Raw genomic sequence first — 22487 nt, forward strand, 5'->3', positions numbered from 1 at the left:
GTGTCTGAAAAGTCATTGACGCGTGGCACATGCCCGCATTCTCAAACGAACGACGCCCCGGCGCTGACCCCATAGCCATAAACCGGATCTACCTCACGGGCCCGAATGTGAAACGCCCGAAAACGCAAAGATCGAAAATCGAAAGATAAAAAAAGGGTGCATGGTAAACGGTACATATTCACTTAATTTGCGCGAGCAGGATACAACAGGAACAAGAGGAACAGGCTTTTCCTCCCGTATTCTGCGCGTGCACATTAATACGGGAGGAAAAGCCTGTTCCTCTTGTTCCTGTTGTATCCTGCTCGCGCAAATTAAGTGAGTATGTACCGTTTACCATGCACCCTTTTTTTTTGATCTTCGATCTTTGGCACGCTCCAACCCAGAACGTATATAAAGCGACGCACCAGCTTCCAATACCAGATTGAACCTCTGGAGTTCAACCAGCTCACTTCTGCGAAGGTCAACCTCTTCGTACATACAATAACCATTGTAACAATTGAACAAAAATAAACGATCCTCTTTCAAACTCAACTGAGTTTCAGTGGCGGCTCGTCTATGTGGGCTGCGGGGCTACAGCCCTCCCAGAATAGTAAAAATGCATGCTATTTTTGTCGTCCATATGGGCTGCAGGGCTGCAGACCTCCCAGTATAGTACATGTGCATGCTATTTTTGTGTGCATTTGATCACTGGTATGGTCAACGAGCTACTACAGCCCGATTAATCGCTGCAGCCCCCCTCTGGGAATTCTCACGAGCCGCCACTGCTGAGTTTCCATAGGCCGGGAAACGGTCGAAACCTTTAACCCGTCCTATAACATTATGTTTAAATACTGACCATGTAATATAAATACTGACCTTTCATATTTAAATACATACTGACAAAAATAGACTAAAATACTGATCAGTAGAATAAAAGCCATTATTATAGTGGTGGTCGAATGATCGGGTGGCACCACTGTTTATGAAATACAAATGCCGTTCGCTGATTGGTCGAGCGGTAGGCGTTGAGTTCGCGGGATTTCGTTGATGGCAGCGGTTTTGACGTTAGCTGATGACAGATGGAATGCGGGCCGCCGCTCCGCAGATCGCGTCTCATTCGCCTTCACCTTCGCCTTCGACGGCTACTTCTATCGGAGATCGTATCGAGGTTATTCTTTACACTCTCCGTCAAACTTTTCAACTGTCAAAACATTCAAACTAGACGTGAGTTATAACTGTCATCGCTCTTCCTTTAGGACTACCACGTTGCGGAACTTTTAGGTAGCGGAGGCTTTGCACAAGTATACCGAGCGCAATGTCGCCGTTCAAGACTTCACGTCGCCATCAAGATGATAGACAAAGCGCGGATGAACAGCGCCGGAATGGCCGATCGAGTCCGACAAGAAGTCGCCATTCACTCCCGGTTAAAACATCCCTCCATTCTGGAGCTGTACACCTTCTTCGAAGACGCTCATTACGTCTATCTCGTATTAGAGCTGGCACATAACGGATCACTGGCTAGTCGTTTTAGGTAAAATCATACTTTTCTCTCCATACATTTTCTCCCTATGTGACGTCTAATTCAATTTCAAATTCAGACTAGATGCGATTGGGATGAGTGAAGAAGACTCTGCGAATATTCTACGCCAAGTCGTCGATGGCGTTTTGTATCTCCACTCTCATCGAATTCTCCACAGAGATTTGTCCGTCAACAATCTATTGGTCACGAAAGAGCAACGAGTGGTTTGTACGCACAATTATTACACTACGAGTCGCTCGTATCGTTCTAACACTTATCATTCACATGTTCTTTTCAGAAAATAGCAGATTTCGGACTAGCGACACAACTCAATGAACCCAATGAAAAACATATGACGATGTGTGGAACGCCTAACTATATTTCACCTGAGGTTTTTATCATCTTTTTAATGTTGTTGCTTTGTATCGTAATAGCTTTATATAAACACTGCAAACTTTAGGTTGCTTCGAGGTCACAACACGGTCTTCCAGCGGACGTATGGGGTTTGGGTTGTTTGTTGTATATGCTACTCGTCGGGAAACCACCGTTCGATACCAATCATGTAAAACATACTCTGAATCGTGTCATTCAAGCAGACTACCATGTGAGTTTTTAATACTTGTCTTTAAATAAAAAGTAAAATTTTGTATTGTCGAGTTTGAAGATAATATTGATTTCTTTTCAGATGCCACAAGGTCTGTCTAGAGAAGCTCAAGATTTATTGGATCGTCTTCTCCGTAAAAATCCAGCAGAACGGATCCCTTTGAACCAACTAGCTTGTCACCCGTTTCTTACCAAGTATTCAACTTTCGGTTCTAATAATTCAAAACGGGAAGACTCTGGTTTCCATACGTCTTTGCACACCACTCAATCTACTCAACACCATCGAACGAGGTTGGTCGAGATTTAATACACTATACATTTTAAAATGAGTTCATGGAATAAAATAATAATGATTTTTTAAATAGGTTTGGAGACAGATTAACATCTGCCTTTATACCAATGCTCCAAAGAGTAAACAGTGTTGACAGATTTGACGCTCCCATAGTGAGGCCTAAGGAAATCACTGGTAGCCAACAGAACTTATATACCCCTGATAATCCATCAAACTGCAACATGCATGATTACGGCCACATACAAAGCACAGCCCAACACGATCTTCATTTTGATCATTGCGATTCTAACATGGAAACGTCGGAAGCCAATTATTGTAAATCTAAACCACAGCAAAAAGACTGTTTCAATAATATCGATGAAAGAAATCCTATACCCGTGCAAGAAAATTTGGGCAATGCTAGTAATAAAGAAAATATTATACCAGGTGAGTGATATTTTGACTTCGGGTATAATCCAAAGACTTTGGAAGTAAGTTCAATTCATTGTTTGATACATTTATACTGGATGAGGTAGTGAAATTATAATTATATTGGTGAAAACATAATTTAATATAATAGGAAACGTTTTATTTTATCAACAATATTCCAATGAGTAAAAATCAATTTTCGTTGTTGGTCTGAAATTCCTGTAAATTAAAATTAAAACGAAAGCCACTCTCTTGTGTTAATTCTGTTACAGTTGTATAAAAATAATTTTCAGGAACACGGTCAATCGGAGTACCCCCTCTTTGCGCTGTGAGATTAGCCAAAACCACTCATCAAACCAGAAATGCCAAATTTACCATATCTGCAAACGGAAGTGTGACAGTTCTCTTCATAAAAAAACGCGGTCATCTTCGAGAGGACAGAATTACTGAAGTGTGTGTCGTGTCTAAGGACGGCATGCAAGTAAGAATCGAGTCAAATCTCAAACTAACAGCGTCTGTGAAGGCTTTAATGAGGAAATTATTGTTCATTTTAGGTGATTATTTATACAGTAGATGGTGGCAAAGGTTGTCCAGTATCATCTCCGTTGCCGCCTTACACGTCATTACCGCAAGACACCTTTACATATCACAACCTGCCAGAAAAGCATTGGAAGAAATATCTGTATGCGGCTCGATTTGTTGATATGGTTAAAGCGAAAACTCCTAAAATCACAGTTTACAGTAGCGAAGCTAAATGCCATCTCATGGAAAACAGAACAGACTTTGAAGGGTTTTTTTATAATGGTGAATATATATTTAATTAGTTTATTAAGCATATAAACCTAAAGCATAACCAAATTAACTGAATCTGTTCATTGCAGGAGTACACGTTAAAGTAACAGCTGTCGATGGAGTTAAAATTGTCGACCAGAATGGCAAAACTCATAGAGATGTAAAAAATTTAGAAACGTGTGTAAATCAAATATATACTCATTTTCAAGAGGTTCGTATTTTTGATTGGTTAAATTATGTGCGATGGTAAGTTGTGTTTTGATTTTGTATTCGAATTATGTTGCAGTGTATGAACTGGTGCTTAGAAGTCGAATCTTTGTTGGAAGGCGCGTCCAAGGATTCCTATCCACTGGTTATTGGCAGACGTCCGAAGGCTCCGCAGAGTTCGATGCTCGTTAGTCGAATTTCTCAACAATGCACGCCAAATCTCGCCAACGGAGGCTCTATTGGTTCTTTCTACAATGCAACTGGAAGTGCTACTTCAAGAACTGTAAGTTTTCATAATATTCCTTAAAGGTATATATATTATTTTGTATTTTAATAACCTTTTTCTTTTTTATTTTAGGATACTGCAGAATTCGGTGGCGTATTGTCGTTTGGGGCAGGACAGTTGAGAGCTTTTAACCCACTCGGAGAGAGAAATGTACCCTTTAAATCGAGTAGTAATAATATACTGACTAATTCTGCACTACGTAGTAAATTTAATCCACAATACGCCGGTGATTTACAAAGATAGAATGGAAATTTTATTTATTTGAAAATTTATGACAAATTTGCATATATATTAAGTTTTATTAAATTGTAAAAAATATTAAGAAAATATTTATCGTAAATCAAGCGCGCTATTAATAAATAAAGAAAATGATATTCAATGAAACGAATTTTATCAATGTGCAATTATTTATAAAATCCTTGGATTTATTATATATTTGTAAATATATAATATAATGACAATAATTCAAATTCAGATACAATAAAAAAAACCTTAATACTAGTTTGACTTAATGCTATTCTTCATATATATGTATGTATACTTAATATATGTATATATATAAATTTTATTTTACAACAAACAATTTGACATTCAAAACGATATAAAAAGGAGGGATCAAAAAAGATAATACGCTAAAAATAATATTATAACACCAAAAAAGTGTATACATCATAACATTTATCATAACAGTTTAACAATCTCAATGTTTTGGAATGCATTCTTATAGAATAGTACAATTAAACTAAACGTGAGATACGAAACTACACACATATACATATTTTAAATGTGCTTGCATAAATCCAGTAAAAAATATAATACTTTCATTGTTAACAATTATTGTCGAATAAATTAATACAATATTGTGCTTACATATACATATTATATGTACGTATATTTGAATTCAAACGTGTATATAAACCAAAGAAAAACCGATAATCAACGTTGCATACATTGCGACAAACAAAAAATCACCCTCTTACTTATACATAAGTATTAAATTAGACTATTAAATTATATAGTGTTACTGAGCTGCAGTCGATTGGTTGGCACCATTTAAAAATGTCATAAATTTATTTTTTCGCTATAAATAATATGCAATGCAATTGTAAAATTTGACAAGTTAATTGACCTAACTATAAAATGTAATAATATAAGACTACATAAGTCTATCACAGGTGTGAATAGAAAATGAATTACGATGAAACATGAAATGAACTTAATATTAATATAACTTAAATCATTAAAATGAACACAAGGGGAATCCTCACAATTTCGGAATGATATGTATTAAATGAAATAAGTGTAACGAGAGAGGTCCATCCCCAGTATTTTCAAACGATAACAGACGAATTTGAACTATTATTCATTGGTATATAAATCTATGTCAGATACAAAAATAATTTGTCAGTTTAAATTTTATTGTGCAATTGTAGAAAAAATACTTGTGAATTTTCGTATCTAAGTATCGCTGATCAATGTTTACGTTTGAGCATAGGGAAACAGAGAACAGACGAAGAGAGCAATTTTTATATGAAACATTTACGTACATTCATATGATGTTACACCTAAAACATTACTTAAACATTTAGAAATGAATTTCACCGCAAAATTAGACAGAATCAAAGCAAAACGCCGATCACACACACACACACATGCATATTTCGATTATTAATTACAACAGTCATTGACAAATATGCTAACCTAATTGATTGATATACACATACAGTTTCGATGTTGCACGAAATACGAACATTCAAAGACATACATATTCAATACGTGTAATTACGTTATATGTATATTGCGATGATGGATTCCCCTGGCCACATCCTAGAAGCGGTCTTTTGACGTGTGCACGTTGTTCTCGTCCATTTCGGCGAGATACTGTATCTCTTGCAGCTCTTGGAACTTTTCATGATCGCGTATGTGCGCATAATTTGCTGATAAACACATCAGATAGTGGATCTAAAAAAATTACATTTGCCTTTATTCGGTGTTTATCTGTTGTATAGGATTTTTAATATGTGCCAAATTGAGATACAAACCAAACTGAGAATGACTAATAAGCACGAAACTGTCGCCAAAATGAACATGACTTCGGCTTTTTCTACATAGTCTTTGCAGAACGATTTCACCTCATGAGGTTCGCATACTTTCATGTCTTCTTGAGGTGTGTTTGCAGGAAACATAAAATCTACAACAGACATACTTTATAAAATAATACTTATTTTATCATGATAAAGTTTTAAACATTGCATAAAATGTACGTACAGAATTGGTTGAAGTCAATGCAGGTTTTACTCTCTTGTACATCTGGATTTGAACACATCATCCAAAATATGGTGAATACGAATGTGACGATCACGAGAAAACAAAGAAGTACGAGCCAAAGCAAAGAGAGGACATACGTTATTCCCATGAACTGAAAATCATTCAACACGTTAAAAATTTAGCTCAGTATTTTAAAAGACTGTCAAGTGTTTGGCAACTTACAACGGCACAAGAGATGCGTCCGCCGACTCGTGCTCTCCAAGCTCGGTACACTTTGTGCCTCGTTGCTCCGGTGGCCAAGCATCCCAGACACAGCAGCATCAAACCCAGAGCTCCCATACAAGCCCCGCCAACTACGAACACCATCTGCACAGCTTCTATCCTGTAACACGATTTGGATAATGCGACAGCGACGAGTGCGATTATTTTGTAATAATGAATGCAAGTTGAATTACCAAATGAGACTGAGTTTAAAAACTTCTTTAAACATGAGGATGGAAAGAGTGGCTCCGCGATACATGGTCGCGCAAAACACTCCGACGCCCAGACAGCACATGATGGTAGCGATGAGAGTCGCATACGGCACACGGGTCATACATGATTGGCAAGCTTCCCCTGTAAACAATAGAAATCAATTGAAATGTTACCGTTAAGCTGGACTGGTGAAATTAAGTATAAAATTACCACAAGTTTCATTGCCGCCCACATCACTATGTATCGTTTGTATGGTATACCTCGAGCCGTATCTATCTACTATTTGTCTGTCATTATTTTCCCTTCGTTGATTAAGCGGTTGCGTGACGGGATAGTCACCGTCGAAATTGGTCTCTAATCCTCTGTGTCGTTGCATTTTTTGGCAAATATACACACCACCAATAGATTGTGAAAATATTCAAGCACTTTGTATGAAGATGTTGGAGTTGTTCAATAAATTATGCGGTATGGATTCACTCATATTACTAATAAGTCCTATTTCAATGACGAATATTCACAACGACACGGTGTTAGAATGTTTGGGTTGAATAAGAGGTAAACGCAAAATGATTACTAAGGAATGAGTCAGAATCGTGTGGTTGATTTAATCAGGAGTGGGGCGATAAAGAGATAAGATAAAGATGAAAGATAAAGAAGCAGAGAGATACCCATGTTGGGGAGTGCACTGGAAGATCTACACCTGTCCTGTGTTGCCGCCTTCTGTTACTGTCACTGTCACTGTCACTGCAACTGTCACTTGTGCAAACCCACTTTTCCTACTTTCTCGCACGCTCCTGTCAGGGCGAGGCCAATAAACACCGAACAGACTTCAACGCTCGATTTTCGCAGCCATTAACACAACTTCTTTTGACATTTTACTTTTACTTTTATACATGATTTGAATACACTTTATAATAAACTCTTTCCGTATGAAAGGCGAAATTATAAAAGAAAAAAATCTAGTTTGTGTTCCAATGTATTCGAAAGCGACTAGTTTTAAGCTTTTTTATAAACCAATGAAATTGACTTTTGAAATCTTCATCAAGACGTCACCACTCTCTTTTCCAATCAAAATAATTTGAAAAGGAAATAAAAGAGAAAGATTTTATTCAATAACTTCTGCCGAGTTACATTTAGAGAAACAAATTTATTTCTAAAGCTTTTCTGAAAAGCCCCATATTTCTTACAACAACTTTTTCAACCTGTGGCCCAGCAAGCAATTTCTTGCAGATAGCGAACATTTGGAAACAATTAAAAACTAAAAATAAAAAAGTAAAACAATATGTACCTACATAAGTATATAATGTTTTCCAATAAAATAATGGTAATTGGACTATTCCTCACATTGGGGTGGTCACAAAGACAATTTTTGTCATGAAAATCGCGAATACACAATATTTGGCACTCAAGTTCTCGTTACCATGATAGTTATCGTTAGTATGATGGACTTTTCGGCTGCCAGATGTTCCGTTATAGAGATTTTAGTGACTTTGTGACAAGTAATTTGTGACCAGTAATCACCGAACCAAAATAATATATTGACAAATTATACAATCTTACAATATTGCTATAAAAGTATTTTATTTGTGGAGCTGCTTTTTATTATTATTTTTCTCTTACGGCACATGTTTTTGTTGGTAATTGGATTATTCGTCACATTGCGGTGGTCACAAAGACAATTTTTGCCATGAAAATCGCGAATACACAATATTTGGCACTCAAGTTCTCGTTACCATGATAGTTATCGTTAGTATGATGGACTTTTCGGCTGCCAGATGTTCCGTTATAGAGATTTTAGTGACTTTGTGACAAGTAATTTGTGACCAGTAATCACCGAACCAAAATAATATATTGACAAATTATACAATCTTACAATATTGCTATAAAAGTATTTTATTTGTGGAGCTGCTTTTTATTATTATTTTTCTCTTACGGCACATGTTTTTGTTGGTAATTGGATTATTCGTCACATTGCGGTGGTCACAAAGACAATTTTTGCCATGAAAATCGCGAATACACAATATTTGGCACTCAAGTTCTCGTTAGTATGATAAACTTTTCGGCTGCCAGATGTTCCGTTATAGAGATTTTAGTGACTTTGTGACGAGTCCTTTGTGACCAGTAATCACCGAACCGTTTTTGTTATTATACATACATGATGAATAAATTAAATGTTTTGTATCTGATTTTATAATTTTAATATGTATAACAATTAGCCTATTACTATTCAATATAGTTTTTTTAAAAGTACTCGAGTGTCTCCTCTCCCGATAAGTAATTTTTTTTTAAATCTTTGCGGCTTCTGAGATGCTCACAATTTCTTAATGGACTGTGGCGGCTCGCTTATACGACATGGTCGAGTTTGGTTGCCTTCCTGCGAGTGGGGACCAACCCGGCTGGGTTCGGAGAGCCACTACTCACTCTGTCTTCAGCTGTCATATAATAAACACGTGCATTAACATGCCAGTCGTCTCATTCGTTCATCCCCCATAGGACCAAGTAAAAATAAATTTCCTAAGGTATCATATAAAAACACAACAAAGCTTGCAAAAAGACAGGTATCTTAAGGTTCGGTGATTATTCTGCACAAAGCGATTTCACACACCTCATTAAAATCTCGATCACGGAACATCTGGCACCCGAAAATTCCAACCATCGAGATTCACTTCGCGAACTATCATAATATCGAGAATTTGCGTGCCAGATATTTTGTATTCGCGATTTTCGTGGCTATGATTGTCGTGTGCGCGATCGCAATATGCGAAATAGCCCGTTTGCCCTTTCTAAAAGAACTAAAAACTATTTACAACTGGCAGCACTGATTGTCAGTTTATCGAGTTAGCGTGCGTGTGTATCGAGCGTGTCGTCTGAAACCGAATCGTTTTGAGAAATGGTGTCTCCCGCTGGACCCGTCGACAAGCTCATGGACCTCTACAAGGATCCTTTCAAGTGGTCACTAACCAATATTTCTTAGAAACTCGAAAGCCCCCAAACGTCACGCGAGACCACGTGTCTCCGCAATTCCCACAGCCTGAACAAAATCCCATTCACTTTTATTCCTCTTCATTCAATCTTATTAGTAATTGTACCAGATCTTCTGAATTACGGAAAACATATCGTCATTTTAATGATTATAAAAGGCAGCTTTATAAATGTTAGATCGGGGTTCCGTTTAGTACAAATGTCATTGATACAACAATTTATTTGATTTTGAATAAGATAATCTAATTAATACGCCATGTGAAGAACCTCGTCTGTATACAATTTGATTACCACGAGCTTTCAAATAAAGCACTTAAATATTTATTTCCTTTTTCTACAGCAAATTTTTTCGAATAGTAGTAAAATCAAAGTATACAACTTGCCTGAATTTTGAATCGAATCTAAGATTAACGATTTGTAACGTAGAGCCAAATATCATATACGTTATAGTTTCATGAAAATAACGCTATACTATACTATTTATACTAAGTTATTGAAGTAAAAGTCCATTTTTTCAAGTTTGTAGATTATGAAGTACCGATTTATTTCCATAACACATGCATTGAATATTATCAACATGTTTACGTGACAGTTTATCGGTGTCAATTTTATTTATAGAAATTTTTATCTGTAACGTTTCGCATTTCAGGTCAGTGTTGAAAAGCTTCGGATTGTTCGCTCTGGGAATAGCAATAGCAAACGAATTCATTGGAATGGAATTCATGCCCAAAACCATCCAATAAAATCGAATGTGTCAAATCTTTAGAATTCTATTTAGAACTTTATTTTTGTATAACGATATATTTTAAGCTTACACATAATACGTCAACATGAATTCATACATTTACTTCAGTCTTGCAATCTTATTATGTCTTTTTACATCATTCAAAATATGTTTTGCCGCAAACAAACCGAACATTGTATTGATAATCACGGACGATCAAGATTCAGTCTTAGGGGGCATGGTGAGTACATATGATTACATCCGTTGATTATATGATTTATTTATTGCTTATTAATTGTACTTTAAATATTGATTTCAGACTCCAATGACCAAAACTGAAAAGCTTCTGCAAAAAAGGGGTGTCCACTTTATGAACAGTGTATGCTTTTAATAAACATCAAACGTGATACTGTTGTCTATATATATTTTTTAATAAATATTATTTGTTTTAGTTTACATCGGCACCGATATGTTGTCCGAGTCGATCATCTATTCTTACCGGAATGTATCCTCACAATCATAAAACGGTCAACAATACGTTGTCTGGCGGTTGTAGTGATAACAATTGGCAAGAAAATTTTGAACCAAAGACGTTTGCAGCCATTTTGCAGAAAGACGCTCACTACAAAACATTCTATGCTGGAAAATATCTGAATGAAGTATGCAAATACGATAAACTTTGTTGTTTTTATTTGATTGAATAACTCATCAATGCTTTTTTTCTGTATTAGTACGGCAAAAACAAAGCTGGTGGACCTTTACATGTCCCGTTGGGCTGGAACGAATGGAGAGGTCTGATCGGAAATTCGAAATATTACAACTTTACGTTGTCGCATAACGGCGATGCAATTTCATATGAAAATGGAGAATATTTAACAGACATAATTGTCAGTACACAAATTTATTGTTATCATTTAATGGATGAAAGTATAACAGTAATAATTGGATCTATTTTTAGACGAATGAAGCTTTAGAATTCATGGATTCTGAATATAAAATGGGACTTTTGGATCCGATGCTGATAGTGTTAGCGCCACCTGCTCCTCATGCGCCATTTACTCCTGCACTGCGTCATAGAAATGCATTTGAAGACTTGCATGTAAAAGAAACGCCCAATTTTAATATCCCTGCTGGAGAGGTGTGTAATCACATATTGCTAGTCTGATTGAATTTTATTTTATTTTTGAACGTATTAGCCACAGTGAAATTATGTACAGAGTACTGTTACGTACACCGCCGAGTAAGTACAATCGGATTAGGCCGAGTAGCATCCCAGAGACTGTTTGACCGTTATAATTGGTTTCAAGGATTATCTCTAGACTAAGTGCATGTAAGCTAAACAATGGTCACCGAATTGGCCGCTATTGGTCCTTTCTCAGAAGTGACCGATACCGTGGGACTGAGTGTCGTGGGAATACATATCCGGGTACATGCCTAAACAATAGGGAAGTAACCGGATGTCTAAGATGCCCCGAGTGACCTATTCGTTATAAAGCGGTACTTAGGCGATATCAAGACATTCTGGACGGAGCACTGGCAGTGCGTGTATCTCCTTAATCATCAATAAATGCTGTGACACGACTTTGGCCTTTTACTTGGATCCTCCACCCACCTCTACGCAACAGTACTCTAACGCGTCACTGTGGACAGTCACACAATCATAACATCATAATAATAATAACCTTAATCATAATAATAACTACCTGTTATATTTTGATGGAAAAATCATTGACATTTCTAATTGATAAAATCAACCACGAGCGTTGCTCCACAAGCACTCAACTAGTTCAGCACAACTTATATTAACCTTTTGAGTAGTGAGTTAATTTGAACACCAGAAACGTACCAGGAGTGAGTTTCTTTTTCGGAATCAACTGACTTGAAAAATCTGAGCGAACACTCTTATTTTGTGGGAAGTTGTAAAGTTGACATATTTCGCTCGATTATATGATTGATTTATTGCACGGCGGCGGCTTTGCCTTGCATCCAGGATTAAATTCTCGAATATAAATCTAATTTTACGCTAAATTATTTTTATGAGGGTCAAATGAAATAAATTTAGTTAGACGTTTTAATGTTATTCGTTCGGAACATATTTTATAGTTTTTACATGTGGAAAATATTACTTTAGAAAAAAAATTGTCATCATGTTCAGTCATCAAAATCTAACTGGCTTTCACGCCTTGTTAAATTTGGTTTCTTTATTCGAATACAAAAATATATATACACAAGAGTAAAAGAGAACCCTCAGTTACACATGAAAAAAAAACGAGATGCAAATATGTCGAACAATGAGAGAGGTAGAATATTTTGAGTGATTGAACGTGTCAAAACGTACGGGTACGGCGATACTCTGTGGAGCCCATTTGACTCTGGACGTACGGGTACGGCGATACTCTTCAAAGGACAGGTCAATTTCACCAGCAACCTGGTTGAGCAGATATATCGCTCTATATATTGGAGACGTTGCCAACATATTTGTGCGAGCCACAGGACGAGAAAACAAATCACAATTCCTCAGGTCCCTGAATTTACTAGGTGTATAAAACTTAAATTCATTTAATAACAGCTTTAAAAAGTGCTTTCCCAGAAACATAAGAAGACGAGACCCCAATGAGTTAAAGCCTAACGCCCCTAATAGGAATGCACTAGGATATAGCCAAGGATAATAACTATATAATTTCATATTAAGATATCTGAGAAGCCATTTTTGGATTCTCAATTTTCATTGAATGAGTCATATGAGTAGGACTCCATATAATGGAAGAAAATTCTAGAATGCTACGTACTAGAGATTCATACAGATTATGTATATTCATTTTAATTTTTGATGTAAATTGTTCAGGACAAGCACTGGATCATGCGTATGCCTCCATCTCCGTTACCGAATGAAACATTAGAAAAGTTGGATGAGATGTATCGATCTCGGTGGCAAACTCTACTATCCGTGGACGACATGGTTGAAGCTGTTGTTAATCGCTTTGAATTGTATAATGCGATTGATAATACTTATATAATTTTCACATCGGATAACGGATATCATATGGGTAATTCACATGTCTATTATAAATTAATTTGAAGTAATTTCATTTTGCATGTATGTGTAATTTGCAATGTATAATCTTTTTTATTATTTTAGGACAATTTTCGCAGCCTTTTGATAAACGACAACCGTACGAGACTGACATCAGAGTTCCTTTGATAGTTCGAGGACCGGGAATCGATCCGAATGTAATCAGATTCGACCCGATTGTCAACGTTGATCTCGCTCCGACAATTCTAAAAATTGCCGGCGTTGAAATAAACAATAGCATGGATGGGATTCCACTTCCGATATTCGATAATTCCGAAAGATCACTGATGGAACCGTCTATTGAAACCAACGATGTGGTAATTCCCGATCGATATGATCGGCAGATTTTAATCGAATACCACGGTGAAGGATCGAATACGGCTTCAAGCAGTTGTCCTTCTTTAAACGATACAAATTTATTTGTAAGACTCTCATTTAGCAAATATGAATAAATTGTAACAAAAATTTGTATTAATGTGTGATTTCATTTTTAAGGGATGTTCTGCAGAATATTTTTGCAAATGTCAAGATTCTAAAAATAATACATATGGATGTGTTCGACACCTTCATACAACGATTAATTTTGTGTATTGTGCATTCAATGATACGGAGGTATTAAAGTTGGCAAAAAATTTATTGTCGATTATACATTCATAAATATATAATAGAAGATAATTGAATCATTTACTTTTTTAGAACTTTGAAGAGGCGTACGATCTAATGAGCGACCCATTTCAAATGCGAAATATCATCAGCGAAATGATGCCGTCAATTAAATTCAAATACCAAAACATTCTCAAACATCTGCTGACCTGTGAAGGAGTGGGCTGTAACATTTACAATGACTTGATTTAATGTTGTTAACTTAAAATATATACATATGTATGTAGTAAATCTAAGCTGACTTTTTATTTGTTGCAAATGAAAGTTTTAATTGGTAAAATGAGTTCTAAATATTAGAGCAATCGTTACGAAGAATGATCACGACTAATTTTCGCTCTACATGAGATGTCAATCTCGAAGAAGTGAAATTTTGAAGTAAAGACACGAAAGTGAGGTTAGCGGTGTCACGAAATAGGGTCTCGTAAGTATTTACACAGCCACGAAAATTAAACAGCATCACGACATTTTGACGCATTGCTGAATTTTCTTTCGAATGTGAATGGTGCAATACGACATCGTCGTCAATATTTGTAGAAAATAAAACCTAAAAAAAACCATTAAGGAAAATCGCTCATATTTACTGATGTTGCGTTATTTTTAATCCATCAAAATTCATATACATACAATATGACATGTGCCATGATCAGGGTCAACGAGAGGGGGGGGGGACCGGGGTAAAGTTCGAGGGCCTGGACTAGTCGTAGGGCCCCGAGTCGGGATATCCGGCTGACTAATATTGATATATTATATTATTCTACATAAAAATACATGTAGTTATTTAATACTTAAATGTGTATTATTTTTCAATCCGCGCATTATTTGTGTCCAAGTGAAACTGTGTCTGTTATATGACAGTTTCTTATTCAATTTATTAAAAAAAATAACAACCAACATATGAGCCGTTATATTTTAAAGTGGCGGAAGTCCAATATTCGGTTCCGAAAACACTATTTCTGTTTGACTTAATTCACAAATTGCTATTTTATTTTATTTTATTACAGAGAGAAACTTACAGCTAATACAAAGATAATAAAATGAATAGTTATACACGTCTTTTAATTCGATTTGTCCCCTATTTCGGGAAAGCAGAATAAACGTATTACAGGCCAGCAGTATTTTTTAAATATAATTAAACGCAAAACATTATATTTTTGTTTTGTTTTGTTTTGCGAGATATTTCTCGAAATGAAGAAAAGTGGACTGATGCCACTTTCAATTATAATGGCTCATATACATAGGTATTTTTCTAATAGTTCTGATATATTTTTCACCGGTCTCTGTGACGGGCCCGAATGTGAAACGCCCGAAAACGCAAATATCGGAAGGTAAAGATCGAAAATCGAAAGATCTTAAGTCGAAAGATAAAAAAAGGGTGCATGGTAAACGGTACACACTCACTTAATTTGCGCGAGCAGGATACAACAGGAACAAGAGGAACAGGCTTTTCCTCCCGTATTAATGTGCGCGCGCAGAATACGGGAGGAAAAGCCCTTTTCCTCTTGTTCCTGTTGTATCCTGCTCGCGCAAATTAAGTGAGTATGTACCGTTTACCATGCACCCTTTTTTTTTGATGTTTCGATTTTCGATCTTTGCCTTCCGATATTTGCGTTTTCAGGCGTTTCACATTTGGGCCCGTGAGGTAGACCCATTTTTCACATATGTATTTAAAATATATCCATAAGATCTTTTTTTATTTAGTTTGTCATTGGAGCCGGAATTATTTTTTTCCAGGGCCCGGGATTTCTCTCGGTGGCCCTGGTCATGATCGACATCATTTACAGCCGCTCACCATGCACTGCTAGATGCAGGCCTCTCCAACACGCTTCCACTCGTCTCTATCTTGCGCATCTTTTATCCATCTTACCCCATGAATTGTCCTAATTTCGTCTACCCATATTCCCTGCGTTCTTCCTTTTACCCATTTGCATTCTCTCGGGTGCCATTCTAGTACTTATTTTGTTCACCTTTCGTCCATTCTTCTAGCAACGTGGCTCTCCCATTGCCATTTTAATCTCTTTACACTATCCACTATGTCCACTACCCTTGTCATACTTCTCACCCACGTATTCCCCTTCCTGTCTTTCCTCGTTATGCCGAGCATACAGCGTTCCATACTTCTTTGAATGCATTTTACTTTGTGTACCTATTATCTTGGCGTCCAATGTTCAAGCTTTACATCCATACGTCATCACCGGCAAAACGCATTGATCGAATATATTTTTTTCAGGCATCATTAGCATTTTTGATTTAAAAACAACATTCATTCGTCCAAATGCACTTCATCCTAATTTCATACGTATCTTTTTTTCTTCTTCTTTACTACCGGATATGTCTAGTATTTGACCTAAATATAAATAATTATTTAGGTTACCCTAAATCGGCATTATGGCTCATATTTAGAGGTAGGATAGCCAAGGGGCTGCTCATTGTTCCATTGTTGTAAATCCTTTGTAAAAAAGGTTCGGCAAACCTTTAGCAATGTATTTACAACATTTGAACAATACGCGGCCCCTTCTGGGTCCGGGCTTTACTCATATTTTTAATATGGATAGTATTTTTCCATAGTAAAATAAATTACAAGAAAAATGTCAAAACGATATTTAATGTCAAATTAACATCTGTAAAATAGCTCGCACGACAGAATCGGTGTTCGCCCGGCAAATCAAACGTCAAACGGGTTGTCAGTAACAAAAATAAAATTTGACATTTCAGTGAAATCATTACCAGTTACATCTTCACTGGGTTGTGGCGGCTCGCTATATGACATGGTCGACTTCGGTCACCTTCCTGCGAGTTGGGACCAACTCGGCCGTGTTCAGAGTTGCTACCTCACTCCGTCTTCGGCTGCCATAATAAAAACACGTGCATCAACATGCCAGTCGTCTCATTTGTTTCATCCCCTATAGGGTATACATTTTCACTGGCCCCTATCAGTGAAATCTTTGACAGTTGGATGATAGCGCGTTGCCCCGCTCCTGTCCATTCCCACTCTCCTCATGGTCCACACATCGTAATATCTTAGCAGCCAACACTTATTTATTTAAGGGTTAGGTTAAGTTAGGGTTGGCCCCATTCATTTAATATTAGGTTGTTAGGGTAGGTCTTTATTTTTGTTACTGGCAACCCATTTGACGTCTGATTTTCCGGGCGAGTAATTTTAGAGAGGGGCGCTGTTTATTATTACATATATTATTATAGTATATGTACGTCGAATGCAACAACTGAAAAGGATTTAATTTATTCATCTTTTTTTTAGTAACATTTTCACTTTCAAAGCATGACATTGATCAATGTAGATACATTAGCAATATCGCTAAATGATCGATGAGCTTTTCGTTTCATAATTTCACTGTTCGCGTTACAGGTTTTTTCATATCGCATGTGTGTTAGGTGTCGCATATGTATTTTATGACAATTACATACATCCAGTATATAATTAATGCAAATTTGAAACGCTAAAAAAAGGGAAAGCTTAAATAACACATTTTGAAATTATTCAACACGGTAACGAGATATCAGATCAATCGCAATTAAGATAAAATTTATATTATAGCACGATTGTACATTCAAGATGGACTTTTCGACCCGTTTGAGAATGTAGATGTGTCAGTTTTCCCCATAAAGATCAGCTCAATAACCCAAAGGATATAACGAATCATCGGATCAGAGAGAAAGTTATTTTTTGCCATCATTATTTGTATACAAAGTTTGACACGTAACATACGTACGAATATACAAAGTTATGCAATGAAAATTCGCATCATCAGAAAGCTTTCATATGGAAACATGGATTTATTTTTATTTCAAATAACAAACATACAAATTATTCTATGAGCCGAAAAATTACTCTGTTGATGATTCGTATGTTTTAAAATTATAGGTTGCGAATATATGTAGTGTATAAATCAACAGGTATGATCTAACTCGTGTAAATATTGTGTGGAATGAAAAAAGTCTTGGAAAGTTGATCTATCTTTTACGTGCACAAAATGAGGTTCTCATATTTAGAGCATTTTTTTTATTTTATCTACCGTCGCTTTCCATTGTTCCAATAGTAAAAATATATATGCTTTTTTTTTAGGTACAATCGAAAGTGGAAAGAGAAACTCTTCTACTATGTAGTACATATGTAGTAATGCGTTTTAAAAACACGCACTAATATGTAGAAAGTGAAATTTTCTACCAATTTAAAAATTATACCCTTGCATTGCACCGTAATAAAAATTGTACATAAGCCGAGTCCATTTCCAACGAATTTTTCAGTGTTTACAAGGCTTGTGAAGATTACTTGATGGAATGGATGATACCCTTGGAAGATTTCAAATGTTTTGTGTGGATGACATTGCTGAAAGAGAACGAAAATCTAAAATATGATGATTTAGTTTCATGCATTGAGTTCTTGAGCATCAGAGGTTTAAAGATTGACGATGTTAAGCTACACGATCAATTTTGTAACTTGATTTCATTTCTTAAATCAAAATCAGATGAAGATGAAGCATATTATGATTTGAAGTTGCACGAGCAGTGGACAATCTACTTCAAAAGTGTTAAAAACATTGAATGTTTCTCAGAACTGCTCAAGATCTGCGAGTTTTATTTTTGTATAAGCGCACATAACGCAAATGTGGAAAGAGTTTTTTCACTGATTAATACTCAGTGGAGCAAAGAGAGGAATAGAATAGAAGTGTGCAGTCAGTTAAATCTTTAATTCTTACTCGATACAACTTCAAAAACATGACATGTGAAGATTTTTGTTAAAAAACAAGAACTTCTTTCCAAAATTGGCAGCTCAGCTAAATATGATTAAAATAAAGTAAAATAATATAAAAAATTCGTTTAATTTCTGAATGTCCTCCTTTTTTAGAGAAAATCCTCCTTTTTAGACCCATCTGCCCTCCTTTATCAAATTATCATCTGGCAACCCTAGCTTTATATAACATTTTTATGTGCAGTTTTATGAAATCCACCTAAATCGAATATTATAACTTAAAATACATGTATTGTGTAGTTTCAAAATGTATAAAATCCAAAGTTTTATAAACCTTTTCCACTTTGCATTTTTTCCCACAAAACCAGCAAACCAGCAGCTCTGGTTAAAAATTTAGACGTATTAAATGAGATAATAAATTATTATTTTGAATAAAAATACCAATAATTTTATTTTACTACCGCCATCTATGTATAAAACACTACGTAGACGTCACCCAGATTTAAAATTTTCGAACTTCAAACGCGTCTTAAAAGATATTTTATCTCTATCGTAATGGCGGAAGATCCGTTTACTTATATTGATGACCAAAATGAGCAATATGGCAAAGTATGAAAACGATCGGATAAGTAATCGTAAGTGAAACGTAAAGGAGGTTTGTAAAAAATAAGAATTTTGATTCGTTTGCTCTGGGACATACATAGTACCTGATCATTCGTATGACAACTACCGACGGAATTTATTTTGGTATACTTCACTTAAAAATACATATTTGCTTTATTGCACTTAAAGAAATTAATAGGAATACATATGTATGCTCCCGATATGTTTTATATCCGTCATTTGTATCTATAAGAGTTCAAAGAGTTAAACTAAATAATATGGTTTTAGCTTTTAATGACTATTAAATACAACAAATATACATAATAAGAAAATTACAATGTTAACTTTTATTGTACAAAAATGCCAGATTTAATTTTCGAATCTAGAAAAGTATATGTATAAATGATTAAGTGGATATGCTGCGTAACACCGCGACTAGTATTTCCAATCCCGGAAGGTTACTTCAGCACCGGGATTGCGGTGTTGGGAAATTTCGATCTCAGGATCCCGGTGCTGGCACCGGGAAATCAAATGTACAAGAAAAAATATTCGATTGCATATTTTCATATTTAAAAAACGTTCAGTTGAATTTTTCATTCTCCCGATGTTTCACGCAAAAAATACTCCCATAATGGCTTTTTTTAGAGCTTGGCTACATTCTTCAAATTTGCGGTTCACATAAATAGCTAGTTTTTTTGGTTTCTAATATTAAATAAAACACATCCTGTAATGTATTTAAATAAAGTAAAAAACATCACTTTGATTCATTGATTCGTGTTTTACAAATGGTTTGTACCGTCTAGTAATTATTCAACGAAACAATCCACACAATATAAAAACTGCAATTACATTGAATTTATGTAAAAAAATATTACACCAATGAATTTTATTCAATAGTAAATTTTAATATGGTTCATAGTAATATGTATGTATGTATATATCAAAGAACTGGATATATAAATTTTATAATAAAATTTACTTACATCAAAATAGATAATCTTCGTACAATTAACAAAAACAACAGCGCAAGCAGAAAATCTACAGTGCAACTGAGAAAGAACGGATCATCTTCGATCCTGAATAACACAGGTCTCATAAAAAAGAATAATTTCAATATATGCTTCAAATATTATTGCAGTTGAGCATAAAATCTACAACACAATTCAGACCTTTCATACCATTTCGTGGAAATGGCGAGCCGGCGTCGAAACGGTGCAGAGCAAACAAATGGACTATGACTGTCATTGTTCATTATATAATGTTGTTTTATGTTTTTTCCCCATTATTTTTAAAGAATTTTCTGCCAGCACCGTAATTCTGGTATTCAGACTAGTTTCAGCTCCGGGATTCACGGCACTAGAAATAATTGGGATCCCGGGATTGGAAGCCTTAGCAGCGACCAAACAATAGTTAGTTCCAGCGCATCGAGAAATAAATGTAGTTTAAATCGGGACTATGGAGTCGGAGCCTTTAAGCGAAGTCGGAGTCGTAAAAAATCAACCGATTCCGACTCCTTTTTATTATTTTCTCTATTACAGTATGCGTCAACTAGAGACTCCAATTATATTGAAGTAAACCCACAAATAAACTGAAATTTAATGATATTTTTATAAAAACAAGGAATTATAAATATAGTATACTTTAATTTTTTTAATAAATTGATTTGTTTGTGTATGGAATTCATAAACATACACTATGAATGTACTTACTTTTTTTTTTTTATACATATTTCATATTCAATAAATTGGGTAACATGTCAATTTTTAGCGATTGTTTTAATTCCTTTATTTTTTATATTTTGAAAATCTCTATTTCTTTTATTACTAATAATTTTATACGTTGGCAAGAAAAGTCGATCTTACTAAAATCATTCAAGTTTGAGATTGAGTTCGGAGTTGGAGTCGGAGTCGGTAAATTTTGATCTGACCCCACAGTCTTGTTTTAAATGCTAAACGAGTCTCATTGGCCCTTATGTACATATCCTTCTACGAATTGAATCCAAACATAAAGTAATTTTAGTGTATAAGAAAAGTTAATATTCATTGAAAATTTTTTATATGTAAAATTTAACTGTACAAATTATTTAGTATGTACTGAATAGGCGTAAACCAATTTAATATAATTTAATATTTCATTGTTCACACGTTCATTGTTACACGCTATGTGGGTATGTATATGATAATTGGGTTCAATCTATCTATTCTTAAGCTACAGCAAGCCCCATTGTCCCACTGATTATAAATAACGGTGATTGTTTTTATTCTAAACATTGCACTGTTATGGTGTTCTTCTCGGTTTACTTGACCTTGTTCACAACACAGTACTATGTAGTAAAAGAAAGCACGAGTAGGTATGTATTTCTAACGAAACCATTTTCACTAGCAGAGGTATAATAGATTCCGACCATTGAAAGTGCTTCGATTCATGGGGATATTTGAGCGGGATTGACTGTCGAAAAAAAGGAATGGTGAAACTCGATTTCGATCTTTAATTAATAATAGGATTGCATTTTATAAACTCGTATGTGTGTAGAATTGAGAGAGATTTCTCTCCAGTACGAAATTGATAAGCGTGCAAAAAATCGTAGCACACAACAAACAGTATGAGCCAAAGTAAAAGTGAAACGTGTTTGGCTGTGAATCAGACAAAACGTAAACAGATGATATGGTACATATGTTCAAATACGTATATATATAATATAATGTACGTAAAGATGTATTATATATAATATAATGTACGTAAAGATGTATTATATATATTATAATGTACGTAAAGATGTATTATATATAATATAATGTACGTAAAGATGTATTATATATATTATAATGTACGTAAAGATGTATTATATATAATATAATGTACGTAAAGATGTATTATAGCTCGAATGTAAAATGTATCCCAATTGA

General features: G+C 35.2%; 3 protein-coding genes across 4 annotated transcripts; 2 read left to right on the forward strand and 1 right to left on the reverse strand.

The window, feature by feature from the left end:
* Nucleotides 1–954: 954 nt before the first annotated feature.
* On the forward strand, nt 955–4481 carry SAK (polo like kinase SAK). The gene is made up of 12 exons (XM_077436399.1): nt 955–1147; nt 1236–1510; nt 1578–1722; nt 1797–1889; nt 1959–2102; nt 2184–2392; nt 2467–2819; nt 3095–3282; nt 3356–3605; nt 3683–3804; nt 3880–4083; nt 4159–4481. Exons 1-12 carry the CDS (start codon nt 1052–1054, stop codon nt 4327–4329), a joined length of 2250 nt encoding a protein of 749 aa, XP_077292525.1. The 5' UTR covers nt 955–1051; the 3' UTR covers nt 4330–4481.
* M6 (neuronal membrane glycoprotein M6) lies at nt 4481–7624 on the reverse strand. Of its 2 annotated transcripts, none has more exons than XM_077436403.1 (6): nt 7497–7624; nt 6810–6969; nt 6577–6736; nt 6355–6505; nt 6129–6277; nt 4481–6048 (listed from the first exon to the last, which is right to left on the reverse strand). In XM_077436403.1, the coding sequence occupies exons 1-6, from the start codon at nt 7498–7500 to the stop codon at nt 5914–5916; spliced, it is 759 nt and encodes a 252-aa protein (XP_077292529.1). In that variant the 5' UTR covers nt 7501–7624; the 3' UTR covers nt 4481–5913. The 2 variants fall into 2 exon arrangements, with proteins under 2 accessions (XP_077292529.1, XP_077292528.1); XM_077436402.1 differs by lacking the exon at nt 7497–7624 and adding an exon at nt 7039–7415.
* Nucleotides 7625–10459: 2835 nt separating this feature from the next.
* On the forward strand, nt 10460–14546 carry LOC143915680 (N-acetylglucosamine-6-sulfatase-like). Its single transcript, XM_077436404.1, has 9 exons — nt 10460–10775; nt 10854–10913; nt 10987–11193; nt 11266–11421; nt 11493–11672; nt 13380–13581; nt 13674–14029; nt 14103–14219; nt 14304–14546. Exons 1-9 carry the CDS (start codon nt 10641–10643, stop codon nt 14460–14462), a joined length of 1572 nt encoding a protein of 523 aa, XP_077292530.1. The 5' UTR covers nt 10460–10640; the 3' UTR covers nt 14463–14546.
* The last annotated feature ends 7941 nt before the right edge of the window (nt 14547–22487 follow it).

This window comes from Arctopsyche grandis, chromosome 8 (assembly GCF_051622035.1).
Source record: "Arctopsyche grandis isolate Sample6627 chromosome 8, ASM5162203v2, whole genome shotgun sequence".
Lineage (NCBI taxonomy): Eukaryota > Metazoa > Arthropoda > Insecta > Trichoptera > Hydropsychidae > Arctopsyche > Arctopsyche grandis.